This window comes from Dasypus novemcinctus, chromosome 17, assembly GCF_030445035.2.
Source record: "Dasypus novemcinctus isolate mDasNov1 chromosome 17, mDasNov1.1.hap2, whole genome shotgun sequence".
Taxonomy (NCBI): Eukaryota; Metazoa; Chordata; class Mammalia; order Cingulata; family Dasypodidae; genus Dasypus; species Dasypus novemcinctus.
In genome coordinates, this window is record NC_080689.1 from 85,383,103 (window position 1) to 85,406,093 (window position 22,991).

Sequence of the window (22,991 nt, forward strand, 5' to 3'; positions counted from 1 at the left end):
TTTTTAAACAGAAAGCTGACATTAGCAACTTTTTAGTGTTAGAGAAATCTAGGAAAACACACAAATGGACACACGTTCTCACACATGCACCTTGAGAATCATACACACACACATCAGGAAGCTTCTTTCTGTGGAGAGGTTCTCTAGACAAAGCCAACAAGGAATATTCATTGATCATCATCTAGATTTTTCCTCAGCAATTGTGTGAGGAGAGAATACATACTATTGTTGCTTGCTCTTGGAGCCACCTGCAGTTGCAGAAAAGAAAACACTATAATGATCACAACTTGCTATGTTGTGTTTGTAGAAGGCTTTAGAAAACCAGATGGGAAAGAGGGTCAAGTCAAGGAAACCAAAAAGCAAGTGAGGGGACATCTGAGGAGAAGGCATGAGGTTTTCCTGTATGATGTATCTCTCCATTTTGGTTGGCATTTAAAAAAATTCTTAATCCAAGAAGAAAATATGGCTGCTAAGGAAAAACTTCCTTTTATAATCTAATGCTTCCATTCCTGGTTGTCCTTTTGAAACAGAGATCGGCAGGTCAAAACAGATGCCAAGTGAACACAGTCCCCACCAAGGAAATTGTACATATCATCTATAAAGTAATGGTCAGCTTTAATTGAACGGAAAAAGAAAAATACAGAAAGCAATGGTTCTAAAGGGAAACTTACCTTGGAATTAGGTGGGGCTTCCTCTACTGCCCTGGCTCCCAAGTATCTCAGCAGGCCCTCTGGGGGAGCTAGGAGGATAAAGAGTAATAGTCAGTACATTGGAGGTGTTGCCCTTGGAGTACTCTGAAGTTTTGCTTGACATGGACAAAGGGTTAGAGTAATATAGAGCAGGTATTTAACAAGGATAGTGTGAGCTGCTGATGAGTAGAAAAAGGGAAGCAAAATGGAGGTGGAGGAATAAAATGGGATGCAGTCCTTGAATTTGTAGCTAATGACATCCCAAAGCAATGTGAAATAATCCAAAAAAGTTACCAAGTACATGCTTGCGGCGGCTTGCTCGGTCGGTAGAGGTGGGGTCTGGCTGCGGACGAGGGGTCGGTCCAGCTCTGGACGAGGGGTCGGTCCCACTTGGGACGAGGGGTCGGTCCGGCAGCAGACGAGGGATCGGTCTCACAAGGGGTTGCGCGGTTCGGCTGACGGGGTCGCCCGGCGAAGCCGGCGACGAAGGGGTCGCCCGGCGAAGCCGGCGACGAAGGGGTCGCCCGGAGAAGCAGGCGACGAAGGGGTCGCCCGGAGAAGCAGGCGACGAACTGGGGACAAGGGAGGCCAGGCCCTTGTCGGGGGCTCTCAGGACTGGAGGGTGCACGGCAGAAGAACCACCGCGGAGACAAGGTAAACACGCAAGTCCAACTTTATTGAGGGAGAGGCAACAGTTTTATAGGGGCTGGGGAAGGCTGATTGGTCGAAGCCACGCCCTGTTCTGATTGGTTGCCGTGAAAGGTCAGTGGGTGGTACTGGATGGGGGAGGGGTGGTGGTTAGGGATTGGCTGTTGCTGTTGCTGGGGGAAGGGGCAGGGTTTAGGGATTGGTGGCTGCTGTTGCTGGGGTGGAGGGCAGACTTGAGTTTCCCGCCCACGCCTGGCTGTTGCTGCTGTCGGGGGAGGGAAAAAGGGCAGACTGGAATTTTCCACCCTGCGCCTGCGCAGGGAGAAGGAAGAAGGGTGCCGCCCCACAGGCATCGTGTGGCGCCATCCGGGAGGAGGGGCGGCCGCGGAAGCATGGCTGCCGAGAAGGGGAGACCCGAGGGCACTCTGCGCCCATGCCGAGCTTCCTTCACGGGTGGCGGTGAGTCCGACCAGCCACCCTATTATGGGGGCAGCGACTTGGCCTGCCGCGGCTGCTCCCCCGCCAGGCCAGCAAACCACACTGCAGCCCGAGGGGTGACCGCACATGCTATTGTTCAATGATGGATTATCATTCCTCCTGCCATTTTGAAGTCCAACTAAAATGCTACTATCACCTTGTCCTGTTACAAAATCATCAGTATCCATGGTTCCACATATGTCATCTCTCTCTTTTTTTATTTAAAGAGGTACCAGGGATTTACCTCTGAACCTCATTCATGGGAGGCAGGCACTCAACAACTGAGCTATACCTGCTTCCCATTTTTCATCTTTTGTATGGGATTTTTTTCTCTATTTTTAAAAAAATGTTACATTCAAAAAATATAAGAGGTCCCCATTTACCCCCCACCCCCCTCACCCCACTCCTCCCACATCAACAACCTCTTTCATCATCTTGGGACATTCATTGCATTTGGTGAATACATTTTGGAGCACTGCTGCACCACATGGATAATGGTTTACATTGTAGTTTACCCTCTCCCCCAGTCCACTCAGTGGGCCATGGCAGGACATACAATGTCCAGCACCTGTTTCTGCAGGATTTTGCTGTTATTTGTACATGAGCATTTTATTAGCTTTCTAAAGTTTAATAATAGGGTAATTGTTTTAAAGACATTTTATTTATAAATGTCTTTTTATTGTGGGACTCGATTCAAGTCTAGGCAAAACATTCTGTTTCATTTTTTTTAAATCCTTTATCATAAAGATACTCAGTTATAGAAGATTTGAAAATATTTAAATACTGCCACTTAAAAATTGACCACTATAAATCATGTAGTATTTTTCCTTCCAGTCTTCCTTTTCTATACCTTGAATGCTTATTCATTGAATGTGATGGATGTCCATCTTTGTACTATCCAGGCACCAATTTGATAGTTAATTATTAAGGGGAGACATGAGTTGAGTGCTAAGGCTCTAATGCAGTTATAAAAGTTGCAGCAAGGATGATATACACCAGATCAATAGCCAAATGGTAACTTGAGTTCTTATTGGTCACTGTCCCTAAGGCATGCAGCAAACAGTGCCGAGCATTTCTAGGACTCAAGATGCTGATGTTATGAAATACGCTAACATCTCCCAGTTCCTATCTCTTTGGGCTGTAGTGTGGAGGACTGACTTAGGTAAACCAGATTGTGCTTGCAATCATTCAGAATCTGAGCTGAAAAGGCATGTGGACTTTCTATGTGCATTTCACCCTATGTCAGTTCACAGTCTGCAGTCAGTTTCCCTTGCTGGCATGGTGTAGAATCATCGCATGGCCAAGTGATGGGGCTAGATTATGGCTGCAGCATCAGGATCAGGGACACTCCTGTTTGAAATTGTAGGCTAATTGTCTCTGCACCTCCGTTCTTCTTCAGAAGAGTGGGAATAAACAGTCATAGTATGGTTGTGTTGAAGGTTGAATGAGTAAATATATGTAAGGGGTGTAGTAGTGGTTTTTTTGAGAAGTTGACGCTGGCAATTGTGCTATATAGATGGGAAACAGCTTCTCCACCCTCACCTTCACAATCTCATCTCAAAGACTCTAACATAGATATCTCCAGCCCCGGTACACAAACCCTCACCACCTAAAGGGAACACAGCTGCCTACAAGGACTGTAGAAGATGGCCATCACTGAACTAGAAAATAATCACATCCCCATTCCTCATTCTCACCTGGAAGCTGGAATCAGGGTGGTTCTTCAGAGTAAAGCAAGCGCACAGTCCCTGGGAATTGAACCCAGAACCTCATACATGGAAAGCAGGTGTTCAACCACTGAGCTACATCAGCTCCACCCTGGTTTTTTAATTATCTAGATTTTTTCTGAAGTTCAAAAATGCATACCATTTTCTCTTGTACCTGAGGCCACCTGTAATTATATTAAAGAAAACACTCAGGATCAGATCATGCTGTGTAGTGTTGACACAGATCTTTTGCACTTTTGGTACAGATGGGAAACAGTGGTTGAGTGAAAGTTCCCATAAGTAATTGTAGCAGACACACATGGAAAGATACAAACTTTTCCTAGATAATGCATCGCTCATGTCTATTTTGGTTGGCACAAAAAAATCTTACTCTTAGAAGGAAAAACTGCTGCCAATTAAAAAGCCCATATACTTGATTCCCTGGTCTTGCTATTTGTAAATAACAACTTGACACAGTAATAGAATACTCCTTAAGTAAGGAAATTGTATGTGTCATCTATAATGTACACGGTCAGAATTTTCATATCTGAACTCAATTGAAAATGAAAGGAATAAGTAAAGTGACAATTTTCTCAGACAAAGAAAGGCAACCTTACCTTGGAATTAGATGGGGTCTCCTCATCTGCCCTGTCACTAGGTGGTTCCTCCATCAGGCCAAGGCCTCTCTTGAAAAGGTGGTACACATTCTAATAGTGTTTAAGTGCCCATCCTGTGCTGACCAAAAATAATTTGCTTGCTCACAAAAGCCAAAATGATTGTTAGGGAGGCATCCCCCACTTAAAAGAGCTCATTATCAAAGTTGAATTTTAAAAGTCCCATTCAAGTAATTGTCAAACAAATAAGTTCTCCCTATATACCAAAAAAAAAAAAAAAAAAAGGCCAACAGAAAGACCTTATATTGCCAGGCCAAACCAGAAGAAAAATGTTCGAGTAAACAAACAGGACTGCTGTTAGCAGCTTAAGCCATAAGAACCAAAGTTCAAAATGCCAAAGTTCAAAAGTCACCCCTAAAAGGTCTAGAACCTCAACCAAAAAGAGGCATGTTCCGAACCAAGAGGACTCACAGACAGGAACTCAGGACTTTTGGGGAGATGGCAGAGCTGAAGGGGCTTTTGCCTTTACCATGCTTAAATCCAACAGTAGCTCCAGAGTCAGGTTGGTAGGTACTTAGAATCCTGTTTCTAACACTATGTAATGTCAACTGAGAAATAAACTAAGCTGCAAGGCAACAAAGGCACTTATTTAGGGTCTTAGAGTTGCAATTAGGGGAGCACAGATTCAGGTAGCAATCCAAATCATGTCCCATCTTTGTATTTCCAGGCAAGGGGCTTTAAAGAAGACTTGAGAAGTTGTTTGTAGTTGTAGTGTATTTGGGGTATTCAGTATTCTGTATTGTCCTTCAGATTAGATAGTTAACTGACTTCTTTATCTTGTGTGTGTGTGTGTGTGTGTGTATGTTTTAATGGTCAAAGACCAGAGAAGAAATACTTTCAAATATTAGCATTAGAGTATGGATGTGGCTCAAGCAGTTGAACACCTGCTTCCCACATGGGAGGTCCTAGATTTGGTTCCCGGTGCCTCTGGAAAAAAACAAAACAAAACAAAACAAAAACCAACCAACCAACAATCAAACAAAAGAAACCAACTCAGGGGAACCGATGTGGTTCAGTGGTTAAGCACTAGCTTTCCACATATGAGGTCTCAGGTTTAATCCCCAACCCCAGTACGTTAAAAAAAAAAAAAAAAAAAAATTAGCATTGGTATTTTTTCAGTGGTGAGCTTGTGATTTTGATTCTCTTTGCTATGCCATCTGAAGTTTCTCAAATAGTATGTTTAAGTTGCATAGAGAAATAACTATTTTGAGTGCTAATGACACCTGTAAAAGTCAAAAGGTCGAATATTCTTCTGAACACTTGCCTTGAATTGCTTTTCTAATGCCTTACCCAGCATGTTTTTGACAGCAGCTGTTATGTTCAAGGCCAGAAGATGAATGTGATTGGGAACATGGACATTGGAATTACATGTTCAGGGCTGATTCCTGACTCTGCTTCATGTCAGCTGGGAAATTTACTCAATTGTCTGTGTCTCATTTCCAGATCTGAAATACTGAGCTAGTACCACTGGCCTCATCGGCTGCCCTCAGAATTAAGTAATGGTCCTGGCTCAAATTAGAGACACAATCCATATTAATTTATTGATATATCTAGTGTTCTTTTTCTTATTATTCACCTGTTTGCTCAGTTACTTTTCTTCATATGGTAATTCATAACTGTAATGTATAAGTATTGTGAGACAAAAGTCATCCTAAATTCCAAGAGCAATACCCACATTGGAGTTATGACCTTTTTCTACCCTCCCAGACAGATATTTATGGACACCAAAGGCAGACTGGATAAACTGGGGGCACAATAATAGTGCAGTTGGCACACTGTTCTTATGTTGTGCTAAAAACTTCTGCCAAAGGACTAGGCCCAAACTGAGTGTGAAATACTAAAATATCTGTCTGGAAGACCAGAGCATGGAATATTAGAAACTACTTCACAACAGTTGTGAATTAAAGGCAGCCAAGGCGTCTTTTGTTGTTGTTGTTGTTGTTACTGTTTTCAGGAAAGTTTATTACCAACCCCTTAGGAGGGCACTACAAATAATGGGGTTAGAAACCCAAACCAAACCTTGAAACAGTTGAAAACAGGCCTGCTAGAGAGCCAGATGGCCCCAAGTCGTCAGGGAAAGGAAGTAAAGGAGAGGCATTCTAGACGGTGACCTACCCTGGAGCCTGGGTCTGTATATTAGTGTGACTATTCTGGGGAAGGGGGGGCGGGCAGAAATCCTCACCTCCATAACCCCAGTGTTGCCCTGGATCGTGGCGAGGAAAGGCAGAAGCAAGCACTGAGGGCACAGACCTTACTGAGTCTAATCTTGGCATCACTGCCTCCAAAACTGTGAGACAATAAACTCCTTTAAGCCAACAAATATGTGTTATATGACATGTCAACCATGGTGTACTGAAACAGTTCCTTTGAAAAATCCTCTTGCCCCAAAGTTCCTGAGGGGAAGAACTGATGCCCTGGAGGAGGTGGCTCACCCACAAGAAGAGTACCTATCCTGACCCAGCCTCCTGTCTCTACATTTCTATCCTTGATGCAAAATATGAGGTAGTTTCCCCCACATAAAGGCCTTCTGAAGTATCAAGGATGTCCAAATTTTTGGCCAACTTCCCCCAGCATCTTCACAATACCTTCTGCCTCATGTGAGTCTTCCTGTGGGTTGGACTACCATTCCAAGTGACCAGTGGTCTGCTTGGCTCCTCTACTGGCTCAGAACCTAAGACATTCCAGACCAACTGCCAGATAACAGCTATGCAAAGAATTAGCTTCACCTTTAACTGAACTACCCTGGAAGAACAGTTAATGCTCATCAACTGGCAAAGTCACCCACCTGACTGAGGTTTGGTGAGTTAATGAATGAAGTCTCCCTGTTCCCAATTATCTCCCTGACTAAATATTTGAACAACTCTCTTAGTGTGGGGTCCGTACCTTTCCTGCTGAAGTCTTTCACATCCTAAGAGTACCCTTTCTGGAAGATATGGGCGTTAGACTTTGTGGTTCTAATATGTATTTTACTGATTACTAGTGATGTTGAATGCATTTTCATACTCCTGCTTATTCTGAACTCACTGCAGAAATTATGATTTATGGTTTACAAAGAGGGGACATGGTGAATCGTTTGTACTTTGAGATGTCCACATCCTTAGAGAACCCAATCCTGCTGAGAGTAATCCCCAAGGGAGAACAAACACACAGCCCTGTTCTCAGAAATGCTTCATGTTCCTGCATCAAGAGTCCCCACTAAGAGAAGAAAGATGGCTGTTCTTGAAGAGGGGGTTTTCACCCCCATACTCCATGAAGGCCAGTATCCCTCAGAGGACCCCAGAAATTCTTACATATCTAGGTCAGCTAGATCTCAACCAAAGCCCTCTTCATATTGTATCAATTAACCCAACCCAGTCTCACAAGAGAGAATGATGCTTCCACCATGAGTTTTCACAAGGCTTTATCTCTTTTTAGGAGCAATGACAACAGCAGATATGTAGACAATGAGGACAATAGTGAGCTTTCAGAAAGGAAAACATCAAGAGCCCACTACATAAAATGCAAAAGATGACCAGTTCTATTCAGTAAACTCACCACAGCCTTGGGATTCAACTGACCATCCAGTTCTTTTTTGTATCTCACCCCAACTACCTTCTGAGTATTCAAAAGATAGAGTTACAGATGTGAAAACGCAAGATTTGCAGTGAACCCTCTTGAAGTGGGCTGGTGGACGAAGTGGATACTTTGGTGTGAATTCATGATGTTGATTCCATAAATAGATACAGGATTAACTACAAGGCAGTTAGAATGGAAGTTTGCATGGTGTTGCCTGTCTAAGCTGGACTCAGTCTTCCTCCACCCCCAATGCATTGTTGACTGTGAAGTGCTGCTTTCTTTTCCAAGTCTAGAATCAGAATAGTGACTTCATTGCCTGAGGGTGAAACATCAGAGGGTTCCCTTGCTTCTGTGGCAGCCGAGGAATGTTGCCTTTATGGTGACTGGATTTGATTAAGCAATTCCTTGAATTCCTTGAATCTATTTTACCCCAGAGATCACATCGAAACCCCTTTCTCTCTGGATCTTCCTCTGGGGTACCACAAAAGCTGACAAACTAGACCAATGGCCATTCTGACTTACCTTCCTTGTGGACCTCTGGGGCAGCCTGGAGGGGGCTGGGGCTGAACACCACTCCCTCTGCAGCGGTGGGAAACAGGTGTATGAGCTTGTGAAGGTGCTTGCTTTGGTGCATGAGGTCACAGGAGTGGTCTGGAAGTTCTGGAGGGAGGTGCTTTCTGAGCTTTGAGAATGGAGGTTTCTCATCAGAACCCAGGCCTGGGGAGGAAGGAAGAGAACCATCCACTGACCCCCAGAATATATGCACTCCCAGTGCCATAGGAACCTGTCTCCGACTTCTGACTGCTCCTTAGCTGCTCCTTAGCCAAATATGTGCAGGATGCAGGCACATCAAAAGCTGTGGCTCAGCCCCCTGGCTCCTCTGGCAAGTCTGGACTTTCTGATGCTGGAAGATGGAGTTTGTCACAAGGGAGACAGGACCCATTGGGGGACACAGCCACCATCCTCTACTCTGGCATCAGCAAAGTTGGCATCCACATGGGACAGGGTGCCCTCGAGCTGACAGCAGAAACAGGTGAACCATTGGGCTCAGATGCTTTGGAGTCTGCTGAAGGTGGCATCTTTGCGGTTAGGGCCTGTGAATCCCCCACCTTATCCCCTGGGGGACTGGGGAGAGCCACTCAGATCTAAAGAGCAGAAGGCGTCAGTCCTGTTGTGGTGGAGGTGACTATGGTGGGGGGGAGGACAGGCTAGGAGAAATGGAGTTACCATCGGACCCAGCAATCCTGCTTGTAGGTATTTGTCCAAGAGAGTTATTTTTCACTTAATAACTTGTATACTGATGTTTTAGCTACTTTATTCCTATCTCTTAGAAAAAGGACCATTTGGGTTATACAATTTTTCTGGAATTCCTTTGGAATTCTTTTTTAGTGGTTGCTCTGAGAATAATACAGGTATCACAGTCTAAAAGAATTAATGTTTTACCCACCCAACTAAAATGTGGACACCTTACAGCCATAGGAATCATTTAATCCCCTCTTTGCTGAAGTGGTCTTCTGAGTTCCCAGTCTAGGGTATAACTTCTGCAAACATTTTGTATTTTTATAATTTTTCAAAATTCATTCATATATTTAACAATTTAACAGTTGGAAAAAAGTTATTCTTTCTCCCCAGATACTCACCATTCCTGATCCACATCTTTTATTCCTGAAGTTGAAAGCTTCCTCCTTGAATTATTTCCATTTAGCCTGAAGTTCCTTTCCCATCTTTGTAAAGCAAGTCATCAGGTGATGAATTCACTTGTTTTTCCATCCTCTCCTTCTGTCTTTATTTTGCCTTTAAACCTTAAGCAACTTTTGATGACTGCAGTATTCCTGGTTGAGGGTTTTTTTCTTTTAGCCCTTTAATGATGTTTTTTCACTCTCTTGTGGCCTCTATATTTTCTGAAGAGAAATCAAAGGCCTTCAAATTGTTATTCTTCTACAAATAAATTGTCAAATTTTCTGACTCCTTTCAAGATGTTTTTCTTCATCTTTAGTTTTCAGCAGTTTGATTATGATGTATCAGGGTGAGATTTTGAGCCCCTTGGATCTCTCTTTCATAGAGTAGTGTTCAGTCATTTCTTCCCTTACCTTTTTATTGGCACCAGCCTCTTTCTGCTCAACCCAGTCTTTCAAATGAGTATTAAAACTTTTAGTATTGCCCCACAGATCATGAGGCTCAAGTTTTGGATCAATTCTCTCTTTCTCACTCGCTCTCTTTTCTCAGATTATATTATTTCTACTCATCTAAATTCCATCTCACCAATTCATTCATCCCTTACTTGTCTTCTCTAATTGGGATTGCTCAATGAATTTTTTTAAATTTTCTATAACTTTATGTTTAGATCAAAAGTTGTCATTTACGTCTTTTCTTTGTTTCTTTTTCTCTGCTGAGAACTCCTATCTTTCCACTCAATGAAAGAGAATGCCCTTTGATGGAGTTGGATGGAGATGTGACCTCTCTACACACGCCTTTTCTGTCAATTTCACTGAACCTGTGGTTGGGGCTGGGGTTGGTGTGTGCTCAGGAGGCTTGGGTCTCTGGACCATGTGCCAGCTGGGCCCTGAGCCTCAGCAGAGTAGCAATACCTACTTTCCAGTTCATTGGACTTACCCAGGTCAGCTAAAAGGGAGGTGAGGCTAGCCAACCACCACACCAGGGTGCCAAGAGAGTCTACAACTGCAAATGGGATAATACAGTCCATCAGCCATGTGGGCTGTAAGCCCCCTCTCAGTTTATACTTGGAGTGGACATTTGCCATCCCGGGGCCCACAAGATGGAGGAAGAGAGTATGGAATGGAGTGGATTTGCTGGTATTCTACTTTAGAACTATTGTGATTCTAGCATTGGAAGAAATTGTATCCTTTATGTCAATACAGTGGCAACAGGGGTTGCTGAGGGCAGGGAGATGGAAGAAGAGTTGTGATATGCAGATATTTTTGGGATTTCATTCATAATACCTGAATGGTATTATGGGGACAGATAGAGGACATTGTATGTCCTGCCATGGCCCACTGGATGGACTGGGGGAGAGTGTAGGCTGTACAGTGTAAACTGCAGCCCTTGTGGCCTAGCAGTGCTCCAAAATGTTTACAGCAAATGCAGTGACTGTTCCATGCTGATGAAAGAGGTTGTTGATGTGGGAGGAGTAGGGGTGGTGGGGAGTAGTGTATTTGGGAGCCTCTTATATTTTTTAATGTAACACTTTGTCTGATCTATGCATCTTTAAAAACAAAAAGGACAAAATAATTAAGGAGAATATACCTTAATCTCATTGAGCATAGACAGAACAACTGTTTTGTCTGATAAATCCTTCTGTGGTTAATTTAGAACAGTGTCTACTGATTGAGTTTTCCCTTAAGAATAGGTCAGGTTTTCCTAGTTTTTTGTATATTATATAGGGTAAATTTGAGTGATATTTTGATAAGCGTGTTTACATTGTCAAACTATTTCAAGACTTGTCTTGGCTAGCTTAGCCACTTAATGATTCCATGGGAATTTGAGGACCAGCTTTTCCATTTCTGTAAAAAAAAAAGTCTACTCAATTTTGATTTTGAATTTAATCTGTAGTTTCCTTTGCGTAGTATTGACATCAGAACAATAGTTAGTCGATGAACAATGGACATCTTGCTATTTAATTAGGTTTTCAGTGTCACTCAGCAGTGTTTTCTAATTTCAGTATATAAATGCTTCACCTTTTGTTAAATTTTTAGATATTTCATTCATTAGAGGCTATTTGATTGGAAGTTTTAAAAAGTTCCATTTAAGATTGTTCTATGCTGGATTATAGAAACAAAAATGACTTTGCATTGTGTATCTTGTATCTTTCAGTTTTGCTGAATGCCTTTATTAGTGCCATTACTATTCTTGTGGATTCTTTGGGATTTTGTTTGTAAAAGATTAGGCCATCTGTGTTTCTAGAAATAGCTTTACTTCTTCCTTTCCAGTTTGGATGCCTTTCATTTCTTTTTCTTGCCTGATGGCTCTCTCAAGAACTTCAGGACAATGATGATTAGCAGTGATGAAAGTTCACTACCGTATCTTGTTCCTGATCTCAGGGAAAGACAGGTTGCTACAATTTATGTAGATGGCATGCAGCTGCTAATGGAGTTAAATGACTTCCACCAATGACCATCCACTCAGTGAGCAGTAGAACACCCCCAGGGTACAGGAAGTCTGGGAGTGCATTTCTGAAGTCCTGGAATTTTAGCTAATTTTAGGAGGCCAACATTCTAATCATTTTGAATGGCATCTCTCTTGTTAATGTGTATGTATTCAGGTGTTCATAATGAGATCATGATATGATATAGCTGAAACATTTTTATGTGGTCCTAAATTTTAATATTCTGTAAACCATTTTAAATGATGTTTTTTATTTGTAGAGGTTATTTCTAAAATAGTGCTTTTAATGTAGCAAGGACAGGTATTAAGGACAATCCTTGGGGACCATGGAAAATATATAGATTGCTTTGGGGGTTGTTGGTATATGTGCCTGAGGATAGTAATAAAGCTACTTGGTGCTATATATGTAGTCCAGATATACATACCATTTTTCTTATGTGATTAGGAATCAAAACAATAGAAATTAAAATGTTATTTAAAAATGAATCACCATTGCTAAAGCCAAATATGTTTGAAAATAGATTAATTTAAAACTAAATAAAAATAATGCTGAAATTTATGACTCAACTATAATGTATACAGAACAAAGAAAATTCAATATAAAATAAGTATAAGAAACCAAAATCTAATAATTGTGGAAATAAAGTGCATATAAATATATACGAACAAAGTGATTCAGAAATGAAATACATTTCAAGACATACAATAAAAAATACCCTTAAAGATAGTTGGTTCTGGAAATATATAGACCTTTTTCAGGGAATGACTAGATTTTGGCAAAGTGGTTTTAGCTGTTCCACATCAAGACAAGAGCATACATTCAAAGGAGGTATTCACTAGTCAGATGCAGAAACAAATAGACAATAACAGGTGCAATAGAGGTAATGATAGTGAAGACCCATATTTAAGAGTGGTAGAAGTACAGAACCCAGCAATATCGGGAAGAAAGCTGTTATATATATTTTTAATTTCAAAGAAAATTTGGATAGAGACAGATCTGTGTTGTTGGGAAAGCTATTTTGAATCTTGTTTCTATCTACAAATTTTTTTTTTTTAAAGATTTATTTTTATTTCTTTAATTCCCCTCCCCTCCCCTGGTTGTCTGTTTTCTGTGTTTTTTTGCTGCGTCTTGTTTCTTGTTTCTTTGTCCGCTTCTGTTGTTGTCAGCGGCACGGGAAGTGTGGGCGGCGCCATTCCTGGGCAGGCTGCTCCCTCCTTCGCGCTGGGCGGCTCTCCTTATGGGTGCACTCCCTGCGCGTGGGGCTCCCCCACGCGGGGGACACCCTGCGTGGCGCGGCACTCCCTGCGCGCATCAGCACTGCACATGAGCCAGCTCCACACGGGTCAAGGAGGCCCGGGGCTTGAACCGCGGGCCTCCCATGTGGTAGACGGACGCCCTAACCACTGGGCCAAAGTCCGTTTCCCTCTATCTACAAATTTTTAAAAAATCATATGAAATACCAACAGAAAAAATATTGATGTTATTTCCAGTACAGGTAAAGAGCAAAGTAAGGCTCTTCTTTTTGATGTACATTATGTAGTGAAATGTACTATCTCAAAAAGAAGGTAAAAGCATTGATGAAAGGAAACAGTATATGAGAGAACATCATCAATGAGATAGGGGGAAAAAAAACCCTCAAAAATGAAGGGACAGAAATCAGGGAAGAATAAGAAAAAAATGGGGAAAAAAATCATTTCATGATTTACATATAAACTAGAAGAAACAGTGAAAAGGTAATACCTAAATAGAAAGAGAAGTTAAAAAGAAGAAATTGCTTAAAAGAAATTTAATATAATGTAAAAGATTTGAGAAAAAAATGGCAAAAGTTTAAGATCAGCATAGAAAGGCCAATATATGAATACTGCAGTGTTTGAATGAGAGACTAAAAGCAAATACTTGCAGCAATTATTAAAAATTATGACTCCATTTTTTCTGGAAAGACTTATTTGAAGGTCCATAATAAAATTACACACTGAGCATTGATACAGAAGGTCTAAAGATAAGGCAAATTTTAGTGAAATTACTATGGTTTAAAGAAAACAAAACCATTTATTAGAGGAAAGCATGCGGCATTATGGAAAGAATATTAGAATCTCTTCAACATTTTTGAGAACAATATTTTGTGTTATGTGAAAATGGGGTAATGTCTTTGTGGAAGGAAATGTGACTCATGGTTTTATCCCCAGCAAGACTGAAAAGAAAGTAAAAAAGACAGTGAATTCGAAGTTATCCTGCTAGACCAAGGGTGATGTTATTGCCATAATCCCTTCCAGGTGAGTAAACAGATTTCAGCAAATGAAACATCTGGAAGATATTGTCCTGAGGACAGAAGTTAAGCACTAAATTTTCAGTTACTTGTTCAACTATCAAACATTGAGGATTCTATGAGAGAGTAGTGACCTTGGTGGGAGCCAGGAGGGAGACCAAATTTTATAATTAATTTAGCTCTAACTTTGTTTAACATGCTGATCTAAATACATGTTTAATTTTTTTTTGATAAATTAAGAAACACAAGTAGTAGGAGAAAATATTGATTAATATAGTAATATCTAACATTAAATGTAAAATGTTTCTCTAAAACTCAATCTAAATTTATCTAACTAAATTCTACCAAAATTTATTTGGGTATGGGTAGAAGAGAATAAGCACAGAGGCATCTCTAAACACCATATGATCTACAGCTCTTCTAAGCTCAGGCTGGGGCCTCCAGCTTAATGCCTTTGTAGCTGTCAATGGTGGGATCTGCAATAAAAGCACAGGATATAGAATCACCGGGTACACAGAGACAGATGGAGGAGGGGTTTTGCTGGTGAATGTTGCGGGACTCAGAAGGTACAATAGACCCTGGAGAAGCAAAGTTGGCCACCGATACCTAGGAACCAGATCCAAATGGCACTGAATTCCTATTGCTGCTCTCGGCTTAAGGTATCGTCTGTGGCACAGTGTCTGTAAATGTCCAACTGAAGGGATTTAATCTGTTTGCTTTGATGGGTGCCCTCAAAGTGACTCTTCCCTGAAGAGTAAGTTTGACTGTAGGGCTCCAGGAAGAAAAGGCAGAGTCTTATATATCTGACCAGGTGAGAAGCAGGACATCGGAAGGATAGGTATGGAAGTGATAACCCTGCTTCCCCAACCCCTGTCCCCTACACAGTCCAAGTCATGACTGCATCTTCACATTACTATTGGACAGGTTCCTTTTTCTCTGTAAAACCTAGTTTCATTTTAAAACACACCAAAACTTACCTGTGCTTTTCGGTTAAAAAACAGTTAGGCTCTAGTACTAAAATCATAAGTTTTCTTACATTAGTATATTCCAACATGAAAACATTACAGAAGACACTCCTTTTAACAAGATGCTATAAGTATTATGTTTATCTTTAATTAATTATGAAAGTAAAAAATAAATAAAAGGAACATAAGTAACTTGCAATTCTACCCATTTCATTCATCCCAAGTGAGCTCTTCATTGACCATTCTTTCAGGTTTGTATGAATTATACATACCTAAAAAACTTCTCAAGAACCACAGCTTGAGGAAAGGTGGCATGAGCTGACCCAGGGATCTGAACAGGACCCAGCAGAGGCTGAGAACCCTCAGGGCTTGGGCAACTGCCAGTCAGGACTTAAATTTCCCCCTAAGATGGAAACTGGCCCAGAATACCTACCCTACCTGCCTGCGAGGGACCCCAGAGTGCCATTGTCCTTATTATGGATTGAATCAGGTCCGCCCATAAAGTCATGTTTTTGTCCTAACCTCCGCTCTTACAAATGTGAACTCATTTCTAAGAATGCCAAAGATCATACTAATGAATGTGAGTCCAACTTTAATCAGGGGGCCTTAATCTAATATGACTGCAGACCTTATAAGAAGAAAATTAGGCACATTCAGGCACAGGAGATAGGAGTCAGAGGGCCAAGAAATGGAGGCATAGGTTCAGTTATGGATTGCTGGCAAGCTGCCACCACCTTCAGAGAAAGCACAGTGCAGCCTAAACCATGATTTTGGACTTCTAATCTCCCAAACTGTGAGACAATCAATTCCTCTGTTTGAGCCAGCTGGTTACCAGTATTGATTAAAGCAGCCCTGGCAAACTAAGACAGCCTAATATACCCTTTTGCCAGAGACCTGAGTTAGTGGCATTTAGGTTCACTCCACCCTGTTCACCATACTCATTAATAAACAGGAGAGGCTTTTGTTGACTGTAAGTGGATTATGAGTGCAAACTTCACTTCAGCAGGGCTGAGGTGTTGAACTAATCCAGGGCCGATCTTCACAAAGAATGCAGTGTGAGTGCACATAAGGCTTAAAAGGGGCTAGTGCCCTCTCCTGCAAATTAAGGAGCCTTTGGAGGCTGTGGCTTGTATAGAATGAGGTTTTGTTCCCTGAGAAGAGGCTGTGAGGATATACTCTACTTGCCTGTGCTTATTTTTGACCAGCCAGTTCTTGTCTCCACCTCCATGTTCACCCTCATTTGTGGCAACGCCAATGTTCTCCTTAGTTTTACTGATTTTCCTGAAGTGCCAAAGAGAAAGTTAGGAAAGAAATGTAATGTGTGTAACTTAATTCCCTTCCCCTTTTCATCCTATTCACTCCACATTCACATTTCCTTTTCCTCTTCATTTCTTCGGTGGCTTCTGGGTATTCTAGGAAAAGAGAAATTATGAAAAGAGACTCCTCCTTCACCTCAAACAGTGTACTAAGCTGTGTAAGGAACAGAAAACACTTGATTGTCCAGAGATACCATTTGCAGGAACATACCTGGGAAGGGAGAGTCCAGCCCAGAACCAAGTTCACAAGTGCCCTCCAAAAGAGTGGCCCAAGGCACCTGACTCCCAGCCCAGCTCCCGCCCTGTTACATTCTGGTTTACTTGAGATTGTGCATGCTGCATAGTAGGTTTGGAAATGATGGAAATGCTAAAAAAGCAGTTGAGAAGGATGTAGAAAGTTGTTATAAACCTTCTCAAACCCATGACCTCAACTTCCTAGATGAGATCAAATCCTTCAAGATGAGTATCATAAAAAGAGGAGAAGATGGGAGAGGTACAAAGAGAAGTTTATGAACAGGAATAGATGAAAAAAGACAGAAGACATGAATTACATGCAGATCGTCATCCCCGTGTCTGAATCATCTGACTTGATGAAGAATGCTTCTGAATGTACCATGGCAGTAACCATGATGGGGCATCCTTGTAAAAGGAAAGGAAAATGTTAGGGTTGAGGGGAGAGCTTGAACTATTGTTGTTCTCACCTGGTTATGACCTTATCCCAGCACATAATTTTGTCCTTATCACAACATTGCGTTCCTTGGGCCTTGATTGCTTCACCTTTACCATCTAAGTTTGGTCTAAGATCTCCACAATCCGTTTTCCAGTCCTCACATACTCTAAATGTAGGGAAGACTGTCCACCTTTTCCCTCTGAGAAGGCAATCGCTTTGTCCATGTCTTCCTGACCACGACATTATAGTATCTCTTACTATGATCTTACTGAAATAGGAAAAGAACAAAGCAGATCTCTAAATATTTCCTTTACTTTCTGATTTCACACCCCTCTCCTCCATCTCCAATGCAGAAGGGGTAATGCAACTGCTCCCAGGAACTCTCTCCCATTGGGTACTTCCTTGAACATTGTTAGTGACTTGGATTGTTACCTTCATCGCTGCTGGTAGAGCCATATCCCCAATCCACAAGCCAATTGGAGGTACTGTTTAGGAACACAGATATCACCAAGAAATTTAATTGAGAGAATGGCACACCAGACCCTTCCTTTTCCAGTTGAGACCAGGCTGGCCACCCAAGATCACCTGAACTCTTTACCCTGGGTTCTCAGACCTTCCCTGAGCTCTGTGGAGTCAGAGACCTTCAACAGGACATTGGAAACAGTATGCAAATGAAAGAGAAGTGGGGATGGAATTCTTTCTCAGCCTCTCACTCTCCCATTTTGCTGGACTGTTACAGCACAAGCCTCCAAGCTTATCACCCTGAAAGTTGGACTATTGTGGATGTGGTCTATGTTAGAAGAGTCCAGTGGGTTAGATGAGTTCAGCGGCAGGCTCTGAGCAGCCTCCCAGGAGATGTTTTGTGAGGATGAGCATGTTCACTCTGCATTGTCTATATCATAGTTACTAACACACATGGCAATTGGGCTTTTGACAAATGGACGACATGGACTTGTGCTGCAGATGCCCTGGTGGTGTGGTGCTCAGTAACAAGAATTAAAAATGACAAATGTTGCCAGATTCATAGAAGATTAGAGATTGCCAGGCAGAAGAGGCATGATGAGATTGTGCTTTGGTATCAAACCACCTAATACCTCAGTGCCTAGTTTCCTGTTTGGTACTTTGCATTTCTGCAAAATTAATTCAGCTTCTAAGCCTCTCTTTTCTCCTATGTTAAAAACGACAGCTATGGCTGCTTTTCTTTTATCATCGTCAATGAAAGTGCCATTAGGGGCAAGGAGAGTGCTCTACACAGGCTATACTATTCACTATTAAATGAATTCTTCCCATTAAATCCTAATGACAGGGATTTTGTAACACAGTATTTTCACTTGGAGTCCTTTGAACATTTTCCTGGGTTGTTATGGGATATTTTCCAGGTTTATTGAGGCATACTTGACTTACAATGAACTGTATTATTTGAAGTATATAACTTGAAAATATGGACATATGTATATGTCCTTGAGGAAATTATTATGGGATTGCACAGGTAATTGTGCTGGTTATAGGAGAGAAATCTAGGAAGGCACACAGCAGACATAGGATCTCACATATGCACATTGGCAATCACATTCATTACACTGAGAATCACAGCACATACTCATATACACACACAACACTCACATGAACACAAACCCATGCCATCTACACAGAAACCAACTATTCAAGAAACATCACTCTAGTTCTTGTCTGAAATACCCATTTACTTCCCCATACCCAAATCCTTGTTCCTACCTGGGAGTTTTAATCAGGGGGCTCTTGACTGAAGCCAGCAAGAAAGACCCACATTTCTTGTCATGTAGATTATTTTCCTCAGCCCACCTACCATTGACACTTTCTTTTCAGGCCAGCTGCAATTACAGAAAAGAAAACACTGTGAGAATTATAAATTATTATGTAATGCTAACAGAAGGATTTTGTCCTCTTGGTGACTTTAGAATACCAGATAGGAAAGAATGGTCAAACAAAGGAAAGCCAAAACCGGTGCGGGGACACCTGTGGAAAAGAAATGAGTTTTTCCTCACTGATGCATCTCTCAAATCCATTTTGGTTGACAGAAAATTCTTGATCCAAGGTAAAAATATTGCTCCTTAGGGTGGGCCTAATACCATATAGTCTGTAAGTTGGTGCTGCCTTTGTGATTTTACTCTTGAGACAGGAATCAGCTAGTAATAGACTCCCATTGAAGACATTCCCCAATCGTTTTGTGCATATCACCCATAATGAACATGGTCAGATTATCCCAACTGGATTAAAAAAGAAGGAAACCAAGAAGGCAACAGCTTGATCTCAGACAAAGAAAGGTGACCTCACCTTGGAATCAGATGGAGCTTACTCTACTGCTCTGGCATTCAGAAGCTCCTCCAACAGGCCCTCAGGGAACTAGGAGGACAGAGAATAACAGTCAGTAGCTTGGTGCTGTTTCTTCTGGATTACTAATGGTGTTTTGTTTATCTTGGGCAAGGGATTTAGAGTATTATGGAGGCAGTTATCAACTAGTATAGAGTGAGCTGCTCAGGAGTGGAAAAAGCAAAAGGGAAGAGCAGGAAAATAAAAGGAAGCAGTCCTTGGCTTTGTCATTAAAGACATTCCAAAGCAACTTGAAATAGTCAATTTACAAAGGGTAGGAAAATACATGCTATTGTTCACTGATGAATTCTTATCACTTCTGCCTTTTAAAAAATAAGTCAAACTTTTATTTATGGATTTGTAGGGTAAAACCACAGCTCGTGCCTCATGCATACAAATATGTCATTTTAAAAATATTTCTATTTCTATTTTGAGCCCCCATTTGGTAGCATATGGGAAACACAGTCTCAGGCTACTGCAGGTCTCCTTCTGTGTTTCCCCGGGGGCCAGGAGTTCCAGGAGACTTACAGGATATCAAAGCATCAGGCTGGAGCATCTGCCTGTTTCCCTTGATCTTTACTTTTCAGTCTCTGTAGGCCAGTTCTGCATACTTGTCCCCAGTGTAAAGATTCATCAGGTCTGTCAGCTGTCTCTCAACCACTTCACTTGCCTCATTGCTGGGTAGAGGAAATCATCATAATATTTTAGTCTCCTATTATATGCTGGGTACTCAGAATTGTTTCAGGCCCCTTTGCATAGACAGGATCACATACGTAATTTGTGGGGCCTGGTTCAATATGAAAATGTGAGGTCCCATGTTTAAAATGTATTAAGAATCTCAAGACGGCTACAAGCATTAAACCATGCACAGGGTCCTGTGTGACTGCAGAAGTCACATGTTTCCTGATGCTCAAACACCATGCTGGATGCCAAGAAAAGCATGATTCTTCCTCCTAAGACAAGCATAGGGCTCTGAGTTTTCAGTAACTGGACATTCTCACTCTCCTACCAGCCCTTATCCTGAGATGCAAGTGGCTGGTCCATAGGACATATTGCCCAAATTGTCTTCTTTCTCTCTTTCTCCCTCCACATAAACACACATGGGTACTCCATCAAGTCTGGGAGTGTGCCAGCCTGCCTCTTTTCTATTCTCAATATCTTCTTCAAAGGGAAGAACATTCTTTAAGCCCTGAGACCTTTAGAGCTTGTACTTTTAAACAAAGCAAAACAAAAAATGAGCAGCCTATGTTAACTCAAACCCCTTTTCTTTCAATACTATTCTGTCATTTGCTTTAAAAACCTCTTTTGAAATTCAAAAGCACTGTTTTGGTCTTTTTTCTCTCTTTTGCCTTTGGAGTCCCTTTCTGGAGTGAGTAAGCATATAAAGGCCAGTAAGCATATAAATGCTAAAGCAACTGCAAAAGAGCCAATGGGTAAGATAAAGGGGCAATAACACTGGTTCTTAATTTACTGATGAGAGGGCTAAGTATGTTGCCCAAGGTCATGCAACTAATTAAGTGGCAGAGGTGGGATTTCAGTTTATGTGGTTTAGTTCCAGAGTATGGAATCTTAATCATAATGCTCTACTGCCTCTTTTAGTAAGCTCTGAGAAATGACAGCTTCATTATTGATTATAATGTAAAGTAGCAATAACAAAAAAGCTTCATTATTTACTGTGATGATAAAGTAGCAGAAACAAAAGGATATCCAGATCATTAAAACAAATATATTTAAGGTACAAGGAAGAAAAATTGGTTTAGCTTGACATTTATTAGCTCGTCACCATCTTTAACAAATGATTAATACTAAAACAATAATAGAAAGTAGTTAATAATAATTGATAATATAGTTTCTCTCATTTGTATTTTTTGAAAGAAGTTGGGAGTTTACGAGAGAATCATGTGTAACATACAGAATCCCCATACAACACCTGGGGCGGTTTGATATTATTTATAAATTCCAGAAAGGGATATTGATTACATTTGTAAACTGACCTGTTCCTCTGGGCATGATACCCTTTGACTGACTTAAATTCAAAGACTTTGCATTTACTTGATTAAATCAAGATTAGGGCTTTGATTTGACTACATCATTAGGGTGTGCAGCGTTGAGTTCCCCACTGCCTTGGTGGGCTGATAGAACAGACTCTTAGACAAAGGGAGGCACACAGAGAATATACACAGAGGGAGAGAGACAGCTCCATAGACATGGCAGGGGCCCTGGGAAGAGAGAAGAGCTGTTCCCCTGATAGTAAACAGCTGACCTTGTGAAGAGACTAGAACTGAGCCTGGAAAGAAATGAGCCCTGAAGAGAGATGAGCCTTATGGCAGCCTACGCTAAGATCAGAAGAAGCTAGACCCATGGAGCCTTAAGAGGAAAGAGGAAGGCTGAACCCTGAAGAGGTCAGCAGCCATCTTGTTCAACATGTAGTAACAGACATTTGGTGAGAAAATACCACTTAGGGTACCTTGAGTTGGACTCTTTAGGGCCTTGTAACTATAAGCTTCTACCCCAAATAAATACCCTTTAAAAAACCAGAATATTTCTGGGGCTTTGCATCAGCACCCCTTTGGATAATACTACCCTACCACAAACATCCTGCATCGTTGTGGAATGCTTGTTATAATTGATAAAATAACATCCAAATATTACTACTAAGTATGGTCTAAAGCTTGCATTAGGTATAGTTGATGGAGAAAAATTTCCCCATAAAACACCCTATTATCAGCACCATGTATTTGTATTAAACATTTGCTGTAATTCACATTAAGAATGTTCGCATGTTCGTACTGTTAACAAAAGTCCGTCATCCACCACAGGGTTCACTATTAAGCTGCCCCATGTCTTGTGCAATCCATTACTCCTCCTGCCGTTTTGAAGCCAAACTCAAATGCCACTATCTTGACATGTTCAAAAACCATTTTAGCCTCCATAGTTCCACCTATACTACACTGCGTTTATTAGCTGTTGTATAGGATTTTGCACTTGATTGAATGCCAACAATGTATTTTCTTCCCAAAATGTAACAATAGAATAATTGTTTTAAAGACATTTTTATTCATAACCTTTTGTTGTGGGACTGGATTCAATTCTAGAGAGAACATTCTATTGTATTTATTCACTAATCATTTGTCACAAATATAATCAATTAAACAAGGTTGGAAACTACTAAAATACTACCATTTAAAATTGACAGTTACATATCATGTAATATTTTTTCTTCCAGTCTTCCTTTTCTATACCCCGTGTGTGTGTTCATTGGCTGTGTTTGTTGTCCATGTTTACACTCCCCATGGCTAAGGGGAAGTGTGGGGTTAGCATTTAGACTCTAACTCCGCTGTAAGACTTGAAATAAGGACTATGTGTGTTGTAGAATTTGGGAGAAGTTCAATTATTTGAGTATAGAGAGGCCAGGACTCAGGAATGAGTTTGAGAAGGAAAAATGGTTTATTGAGGGCCAGCCGGGCTCGGGATTGGCTCGAACAAGATTTTTAGTCCCTTTTATACAGAGAGGAAAGGCCAAATGGTCCTTTTGTTTCAGTTCTCAATAGGC

At 41.2% G+C, this 22,991-nt stretch overlaps 1 protein-coding gene and 2 long non-coding RNA genes across 6 annotated transcripts in view; 1 reads left to right on the forward strand and 2 right to left on the reverse strand.

Annotated features, from left to right (window-relative positions):
• Nucleotides 1-719: 719 nt before the first annotated feature.
• LOC131274052 (uncharacterized) lies at nt 720-6,829 on the reverse strand. Of its 2 annotated transcripts, XR_009181259.1 has the most exons (4): nt 6,780-6,829; nt 4,138-4,250; nt 3,512-3,705; nt 720-739 (listed from the first exon to the last, which is right to left on the reverse strand). It is a non-coding gene; the product is annotated as an uncharacterized lncRNA (long non-coding RNA). The 2 variants fall into 2 exon arrangements; XR_009181260.1 differs by lacking the exon at nt 4,138-4,250 and having other exon boundaries at nt 6,780-6,816.
• Nucleotides 6,830-6,831: 2 nt separating this feature from the next.
• The window catches only part of LOC131274051 (protein IWS1 homolog), a 113,147-nt gene continuing 96,987 nt past the window's right edge, over nt 6,832-22,991 (forward strand). Inside the window, exons 1-2 of one of the 3 annotated variants that reach the window (XM_071208962.1) lie at nt 6,832-6,993; nt 7,609-8,782. In XM_071208962.1, the coding sequence (XP_071065063.1) occupies nt 8,746-8,782 (37 nt within the window). In that variant the 5' untranslated portion in view covers nt 6,832-6,993; nt 7,609-8,745. The remainder of the gene's footprint in view (nt 6,994-7,608; nt 8,783-22,991) is intronic. The other 2 variants (XM_071208961.1, XM_071208963.1) reach the window with 2 other exon arrangements.
• On the reverse strand, nt 16,234-19,471 carry LOC131274055 (uncharacterized). Its single transcript, XR_009181264.1, has 3 exons — nt 19,403-19,471; nt 18,824-18,939; nt 16,234-16,384 (listed from the first exon to the last, which is right to left on the reverse strand). It is a non-coding gene; the product is annotated as an uncharacterized lncRNA (long non-coding RNA).